Source organism: Entelurus aequoreus, linkage group LG06 (assembly GCF_033978785.1).
Source record: "Entelurus aequoreus isolate RoL-2023_Sb linkage group LG06, RoL_Eaeq_v1.1, whole genome shotgun sequence".
Classification (NCBI taxonomy): Eukaryota; Metazoa; Chordata; class Actinopteri; order Syngnathiformes; family Syngnathidae; genus Entelurus; species Entelurus aequoreus.
Window position 1 is genome coordinate 44,269,786 of NC_084736.1, and position 9,394 is coordinate 44,279,179.

Consider the following 9,394-nt stretch of genomic DNA (forward strand, 5'->3'; position numbering starts at 1 on the left):
ATATATTAAATGTAAACATACTTATTTCAAACTTAACTTTCCTCTGAATATAATCCCCTCAGCTATCAAGGCAGAAAGGAAAGGACAACCATGGAAACACTCAATGTAAACTAAATTGGAAAATCACATTGAACACTTAAAGGCCTACTGAAACCCACTACTACCGACCACGCAGTCTGATAGTTTATATATCAATGATGAAATCTTAACATTGCAACACACTCCAATACGGCCGGGTTAACTTATAAAGTGCAATTTTAAATTTCCCGCCACACTTCCGCTTGAAAACGTTTTATTATGCTGACGTATGCGTGTGACGTCACGAGGACAAGGGAAGTATTCGGAGCCCTAAAAATCCTATACACAAAGCTCTGTTTTCATTTCATAATTCCACAGTATTCTGGACATCTGTGTTGGTGAATCTTTTGCAATTTCTTTAATGAACAATGAAGGCTGAAAAGAAGAACGTTGTAGGTGGGATCGGTGTATTAGCGGCTGGCTGTAGCAACACAACAAGGAGGACTTTGTTGGATAGCAGACACTAGCGCCGGCGACCTCACCTTGACTTCCTACGTCTCCGGGCCGCATCGTCGATCGCTGGAAAGCAGGTGAGCACGGGTGTTGATGAACAGAGGAGGGCTGGCTGGCGTAGGTGGAGCGCTAATGTTTTTATCATAGCTCTGACGAGCTCCCGTTGCTAAGTTAGCGTCGTTAGCAACAGCATTGCTAGGCTTCGACAGGCGTCGAATACACATTAACCGTGTATTTACATGTCCAGTGTTTGGTTCGGTGTCTCCTGATAGTAGTATTGATGATCTTCTGTCTATCCTTCCAGTCAGGTATTTATTTATTTAGTGTCTATCTGCATTTGAGACAGATGCTATCACATTAGCTCATGCTAAAGAGTTTCGTCGATGTATTTTCGTGGAGATAAAAGTCACTGAATGTCCATTTCGCCTTCTCGACTCTCATTTTCAAGAGGATATAGTATCCGAGGTGGTTTAAAATACAAATCCGTGATCCACAATAGAAAAAGGAGAGAGTGTGGAATCCAATGAGCCAGCTTGTACCCAAGTTACGGTAAGAGCGAAAAAAGATATCTCTTGAACTGCATTCTAGTCCGTCACTCTAACGTTCCGCATCCACGAATCTTTCATCCTCGCTCAAATTAATGGGGTAATCGTCGCTTTCTCGCTCCAAATATCTCTCGCTCCATTGTAAACAAGGGGGAATTGTGAGCAGCACTACCGCTTGTGACGTCACGCTACTTCCGGTAGGGGCACGGCTTTTTTTATCAGCGAGCAAAAGTTGCGAACTTTATCGTCGATTTTCTCTACTAAATCCTTTCAGCAAAAATATGGCAATATCGCGAAATGATCAAGTATGACACATAGAATGGATCTGCTATTCCCGTTTAAATTTAAAAAAAAATCATTTCAGTAGGCCTTTAACAATAAACTCTTAAAATGAAGGTGCAAAAATAAAGAATATGTAAGAAATAGTTCATAATGTGCAACAAAATAGTGCAAAGTGTGAAAATGTAAACATAGAGAAACCCGATAAGAACTTTTCTGCAGGTTTAGTTACAGCTGTGCTCTGAAGGGAAAGCACGGCTAAGGTTGTGTGGTATTACCGGTGTTGTTGGGGACGAGCATCTTGCGTAATTTCCCGACTATATCGTTTTATCGCCCCAGTGTGCACTTTTCAATCAATTCAAAGAAATATAATAATAATAATAATAATAATACCTGGGATTTATATAGCTCTTTTCTAAGTACCCAAAGTCGCTTTACATGTTAAAAACCCATCATTCATTCACACCTGGTGGTGGTAAGCTACTTTCGTAGCCACAGCTGCCCTGGGGTAGACTGACGGAAGCGTGGCTGCCAATTTGCGCCTACGGCCCCTCCGACCACCACCTATCATTCATTCAACATTCATTCACCGGTGTGAGCGGCACCGGGGGCAAGGGTGAAGTGTCCTGCCCAAGGACACAACGGCATGGTAAGAGGCGGGGAGGGAACCTGCAACCCTCAGGTTTCTGACACGGGCGCTCTACCCACTACGCCATGCCGCCCCAGTTATATGAATATGTTGTGATTCTTTTGGATGTTAAGAACAATTAATTTCACACACTAAAATAACAAATACAGTCAAACATGTCTATGGGGGCCACAAAAATCCCCTCCTGCTACAGCTATCCATTATTTTAGTAATAAAGTAATCTTATCATTAGTTTGTTTGATAAATCGAGTAATCAAATAAAATACACTTTGTAGACTCAATGTGTACTGTAGGGAAAATAGTTAAAATAATTAAATGTTTTTGCATTCTTTTTTTCCTAATTAATGCACATCATCAACATTGAAATGGTATTTCAACATCCATCCATCCATCGTCTTCCACTTATCAGAGGTCGGGTCGCAGGGGCAGCAGCCTAAGCAGGGAAGCCCAGACTTCCCTCTACCCAGCCCCTTCGTCCAGCTCCTCCCGGGGGATCCAGAGGCGTTCCCAGGCCAGCCTGGAGACATAGTCTTCCCAACGTGTCCTGGGTCTTCCCCGTGGCCTCCTACCGGTCGGACGTGCCCTAAACACCTCCCTAGGGAGGCGTTCGGGTGGCATCCTGACCAGATGCCCAAACCACCTCATCTGGCTCCTCTTGATGTGGAGGAGCAGTGGCTTTACTTTGAGCTCCTCCTGGATGGCAGAGCTTCTCACCCTTTTTCTAAGGTAGAGCCCCGCCACCCGGTGGAGGAAACTCATTTTGGCCGCTTGTACCCGTGATCTTGTCCTATCCGTCATAACCCAAAGCTCACGACCATAGGTGTCGACTGGTAAATTGAGGGCTTTGCCTTCTGGCTCAGCTCCTTCTTCACCACAACGGATCGATACAGCGTCCGCATTACTGAAGACGCCGCACCAGTCCGCCTGTCGATCTCACGATCCACTCTTCCCTCACTCGTGAACAAGACTCCGAGGTACTTGAACTCCTCCACTTAGGGTAGGGTCTCCTCCCCAACCTGGTATTTCAACATGTGTGCATTAATTCAAATGTAAAAAAAACAAAAACTGATCACAGCACCAGCACACCATCACTCTCATGTGCGCTCTTTGTAGCTATGTCCGTATATTTCAAGTTCCAGGCACTCTGTGCGCTCCACATTTGATCACTTTTTTATTAGTTACACTCATCAAACGATTAATCGAAGCAACAGTATAAATCAATTCCTTTTTTTTTTGATCGAATGAATAGATTATTTGTTGCAGCCCAAATTATAAACCTTGTAGAGCAGCCCAGGGTAAATAACTGTATCACGAATTAAGTCTTTTTTTTTTGTAAAATCGATTATTATTTATATATTTTGTGACATATCAAAGAAAAAAAATATTTCAAATATATATATATATATATATATATATATATATATATATATATATATATATATATATATATATATGTATATATTTATATATAAAATATGTATACATAAAAAATAAAAATATATATGTATATATTCATATACAAAATATGTATACATTATTTGGAAATATTTATAAAAAATATATATGCATATATTTATATACAAAATATGTGTACATTAAAAAAATACAAAAAATAAAATAAACAAATATGGAAAATCTAATATATATATATATATATATATATTTATTTTTAATATCATTTGGTTTTCCAATATTTTACCTCTAAGAATAGTTTATTCATTCCATACAGCAGCCACTAACATAAAAATGTGCTGCAATGATTGACACATGATGTTGACAGATGGCGTCTCACTTAAAATGTTTTACTCTTTTTAGGCATCTGCGGTATTGCAAACGATTAAAAAACATGTTGCAACAACTGTTGATAAAAAGCCGAATGTTTCCAGATGAATGGACTACTAGGCTGATGCAACTCAGCTCCATGTTTTCAGCATGTTGCTGAGCGATGCTAAAGTGATTTATCGTCAGTCAGTCACGAGACCAACGGAAACGTTTCTGTACAGGAAGCACTTCTTCCATTTTGCACAATGCAAATAAAAACAAATAGCATAAAAAGTTCAACATTTGAGATGAAAAACGTACATCTCCTTACTTCACTGATGCTGCTTAATATTATCGCGATACTTGACCGTGCGGCTAACTTACCGTCAGCGGGAGTTTGGCGGGCCCAGCGCCGAAATTGATGGTTTGATTGTTGTTTTTCTGCTCCATGATGTTGCAAAAAAGAGGCAAAGAAACGAGCGAGTGAAAGTGCTTTTCAAGGTGGCTGATCCTGCAGTCCGCTTCTGCTGCTCGCTCATGGAAATGAGCAGCTCATTCTCCTTCTTCTTTTGTTTTTTTATGGCGGTTGGCACGCAACCTTGTGGTGTGCATTACCGCCACCTACTGTAATGGAGTGTGGACCGAGGTGGATCCCTATTCTATATTATTTTATTTAACCCAGTGTTTTTTAAATATGTGTATATTGATTTATATCCTATGTGTTCTGAGTTCAATCCTAATATATCTTCCACTGCTAACCTAATATTCTCTTTCGCTAACTTACTTTCCAGTATTTCCCTTCCTCTATTGTATTTCCAACAATGTATTAAAACATGTCCTACACTTTCTATCTGATGGCAAGAATCACACAGACCTGTATTATGTTTCCCTATCAATTCCAATGAACTATTTAAGTATGTATGTCCTAATCTCATTCTAGTAAATGTTACCACACCTCCCGCTTTATTTATTCTGTAGATTGCCTGAACTATTTCATAAACTATATATTGTCTTGTTTCTGATGCTATGTTTTTTATGCTAATCAATGCACTGCTGGAGTCCGAGCATACGACTGCTTTTCTTGCTTTATTTTCCTCTATCCAATGAACTGCCATATAAATTGCTACCAATTCTCCCGTAAAAACAGATAACTTATCACTAATTCTTTTATTTAATACTATGTTTCCTTGTGGGATAACAGCTGCAGCTCCTACCTTATTATTTATAGTTTTTGATGCATCTGTGTACACCATGATGTTGTCTAAAAACGTTTCATCAATCCATTGTTCTATCTGGTAACTATTTAAATTTATATTATTTAGTAATTGTATGTTTACCTTTGGGTTGTCATACATCCACGGTGGTATTGCAGGGATTGGTACGGTAGGGCTAACTTTAATATTATCAATTATTGAGCTTTATTACATATGTCCCCTATTATCCACACAAAACTATTCATTTTTTTCTTCTCTTTTTCTTGGCAGTTTAGTAGCACTTGGTGAGTTGGATGTCCTTGCTTGGTCCCTTTTAAGTTTGCCCAATAAACTGCTGACAGTTGATCTCTCCTCATATCTAAAGGTTTTTCATTCATCTCTACTTGTATGTGCAGCTCATGAACAAGTCGTTCGTTTTTGTACTGAATTGGAACCCACGGGTCGTCTTCTTTTTCAACTCGTTCACGTACTCACCACTTATTCCGTTAGCTACATCAAAAGGAGGAAACCGTGAAACATGTCTGGGCAGAAATAAATGCGGAACAAGACTCGAGTGATCCAGTCTGGTGAGTGACTCGTACGAACTCGAGTCAATGAAAGGGAATCACGTTTCTAAACACTGCTGTACTCGCTGCTGAGGAAGTCACGTGAGGTAACGGGTAGTTTGAGGCGTTCAATGACATCCCGCGAGCTCGAATTTTTAGATTAAAAGACGGCTGTGACGCTTTACACGGGTAAAATAGTGCTCAGTTTGATTGTCATTGTCTGGAAATACATTTATTTGTTATTTATATTATTATGGTGGTGTAGTTTATAGATCAGTGTATATTTTTTGTCATTTAATGTTCGTTTTATGAACAACAAAACACTATTGGTTTATTCTAGTTTTATTTTGAAATACAAAAAAAACCCGAAGCATTCTTCTATTTTCGTATCATTTTCATTTCAAAACCTAGATATGAAATGGGTTGCTTGTTTTTTTTGTATTTTATACAACAAAAATGAAAATCACCAGTCAACAAAAACACAAATTTACTAAAACAAGAAATGTTATGCCAAACACCGGAACCGGAAGTTGTTTTTTAAAAACAATACCGCGGACTGGCCTGTAGGCCAAAAAGTGTGGTCTTGTATCCTGCGTTCATATATAAAAAGCATACTGCTTCGAAACCACAGACTGGGACATGTTCAAAGCAGCCGCCACCGAAAATCACCACACATGTGTGGAGGAGTATGCAGAGTCTGTGTCCGCATACATTCAGAAGTGCATGGAGGATGTCAGTGTGATCAAGAACATCCCCACACGGGCCAACGAGAAACCCTGGATGAACAGTGAGGTACGTGCAATGCTGAAGGCTCGGAACAAGGCTTTCAAGTCTGGCGACATGGTGGCATTAAAATCAGCCAGAGCTAAACTGAACTGTGCCATTAAGGTTGCAAAGCGTGCTCACAGTCAGAAAGTGCAGGACTTATTCAAGAACCCTACAAACACTAGACAAATGTGGCAGGGCATACAGGTCATCACGGACTATAAAGCTGCCCCCTGTCCCTGTGACAACAGTATCAGCTTCCTAGATGATAAATAAATGATAAATGGGTTATACTTGTATAGCGCTTTTCTACCTTCAAGGTACTCAAAGCGCTTTGACAGTATTTCCACATTCACCCATTCACACACACATTACTTTGCAAGGTTTGAGGCACTTAACACCACTCCAGCGAGAAAATCCATCCCTCGCCCTGATGAGCAGCCGCTCAACCTGGATACAGCGGATGTCCGGAAAACCCTGAGGAGAGTGAACCCCCGGAAAGCACCGGGACCTGATGACACTCCAGGCAAGGTGCTTAAGGGATGTGCAGACCAGCTGGTTGGGGTTCTCACAGACATCTTCAACATCTCGCTGACTCAGGCTGTGGTACCATCATGTTTTAAGACGGCCACAATCATCCCAGTGCCTAAAACACCCACAATCTCCACCCTCAATGATTACCACCCCGTTGCACTCACCCCCATCATAATGAAGTGCTTCGAGAGGCTGGTAAAGGAATATATTGTCTCCAGACTTCCCCCCACATACCAGTTTGCTTATCGCCCTAACCGCTCCACAGAGGACGCCATCTCCTCTGCACTCCACCTGAGCTTAGAACATCTGGAAGGAAAGGACACACACGTGCGGATGTTGTTCCTGGACTTCAGTTTAGCATTCAACACCATCATCCCGCAGCACTTGGTGAGCAAACTGGCCCCCCTTCGATTCAGTACCCCCCTATGCAACTGGCTGCTTGACTTCCTCAGACAGACCCCAATCTGTGAGAGTGGGCAACAACACCTCCAGTGCCATCTCCCTGAGCACCGGCTCCCCCCAGGGCTGCGTCCTGAGTCCGCTGCTGTTCACGTTGATGACTCATGACTGCTGCGCCAGGTCCACTACTAACCACATTGTGAAGTATGCGGACGACACGACAGTAGTGGGCCTCATCCGTGACAACAATGACATGGACTACAGGGAGGAGGTGAAACATCTGGTTGACTGGTGCAGAACCAACAACCTGGTCCTGAATGTCAACAAGACCAAGGAGATCATCGTTGACTTCAGGAAGCATCAGTCCAGCCACGCTCCACTCTACATCAACGGCACAGCGGTGGAGATAGTAAGCAGCACCAAGTTCCTGGGGGTGCAGATAACTGACAATATGACCTGGTCCCTACACACCGGAGGTCTTGTAAAAAGAGCTCAGCAGCGCATGCACTTTTTGCGTCGGATGAAAAGAGCACAGCTCCCTCCCCCCATTCTCACCACATTCTACAGAGGCACTATAGAGAGCCTGCTGACCAACAGCCTCTCGGTCTGGACTGGAGCCTGCAATGCCTCAGACTGGAAGTCTGTCCAGAGAGTGGTGAGGACAGTAGAAAAGATCATCAGGACTCCTCTTCCTCCTATCCAGGAGATCGCAAAAAGTCGCTGCCTGACCAGGGCTCAGAAAATCTGCAAAGACTCCTCCCACCCCCACCAAGGACTGTTTTCACTGCTGGACTCTAGAAAGAGGTTCCACAGCCTCCGAAGCAGAACCTCCAGGTTCTGTAACAGCTTCTTCCCTCAAGCCGTAAGACTCTTGAACGCATCATAATTAAATTATCCCCTCAACTCCCCCCAAAATGGATTAACTCGCTGGAATAAAAAAGACAATATAACATACATCCATAAACGCGGACGCATGTGAAAAAGTGCCATATATATTTATCTGTACAGTATTCTATTTATTTATTTATATATATTTATTTATTTTATATATATATATTTATATATTATTCATGTATATTTATTTATTTATATATGCACCTTATTGCTTTTTTATCTTGCACTACCATGAGCTTAGGTAACGAAATTTCGTTCTTATTTGTGCTGTAAAGTTCAAATTTGAATGACAATAAAAAGGAAGTCTAAGTCTAATAATTTATTTGGTAAGTCTGCAGGCTTGTCTTTAAATAACTTCTGGTGTCAGAAATTAAAAAAACATGTCTTTTAGTCATTTGTATTATTGTGGCCTGCCAGCATCCAAAATCAGGCCCGCGGGAAGTCCCAAGTATAAAAAATGTTTTAAAAAATAAATAGAAAATAAAAAATTGTTCTGTCTTTTCTTATCCACTTTGTACCGCTTGCTACTCACTGTGTCTCCTAGCGGCTCAGGCAAATCATATTGTCTAAAAATGCATTTTCTCATCGATAACGTGACACCATCGCACACGCGAGTCAAAAAGTTTGGGGACCCCTGGTCAAGAGCATCCCGGGGGCGCCGATAGGCAGGGGTGTGGGTCGGGCGGCGGATCTTTTCGTCATTAAATTTTCGTTTTATGAACAACAAAACACGATTGGTTTATTCAAGCTTTATTTTGAAATACAGCCCCCAATAAAAAAATCAAACTATTATTTAAATCTAGTTATTGCTTTTCGACACAAAAAAGGAAAGTTTTTTTGTTTTGTATTTCAAAATTAAAATTAAAATCAGCTTTTGTTCTTTCAATTCCCATTCATGAAACTAAAATGCAATAATGACCTTTGTCATGGTCGGCTTATCATTTCTCATATTTATGTGTGCTGTGACTGACATCGGTATTAATCGCTATCATCGATCTAAAGGAAACTAAGGAAATGTGGTAAAATTCAAAAATGTGGGATCGTTTTGATTTTTAGGACTAAACAAGGTATATGTTGTTCTATTTGTCTTATTGACCCGAGTTGCACATTTCATATTCCTTCATGCACAGCACAAAAACACAATTATATTTGCTTTCAACATTACTAAATGTAGTACTTTAGAATTCAGCAGATGGTTCCCTTAATAAAGTGTCAGTTTATACAGCCAGTGAGTGTGCCACACACTCACTTTGTACTTCTCACTACTTCTCAGTTGGT

The 9,394-nt window shown here is 40.9% G+C and overlaps 1 protein-coding gene across 1 annotated transcript in view; it reads right to left on the minus strand.

Moving 5' to 3' along the window:
• psat1 (phosphoserine aminotransferase 1) overlaps nt 1–4,361 on the minus strand; it is a 41,907-nt gene extending 37,546 nt beyond the window's left edge. The window contains exon 1 of the mRNA XM_062050753.1: nt 4,150–4,361. Coding sequence (XP_061906737.1) covers nt 4,150–4,215 — 66 coding nt within the window. The 5' untranslated portion in view covers nt 4,216–4,361. The remainder of the gene's footprint in view (nt 1–4,149) is intronic.
• Between the last annotated feature and the right edge of the window lie 5,033 nt (nt 4,362–9,394).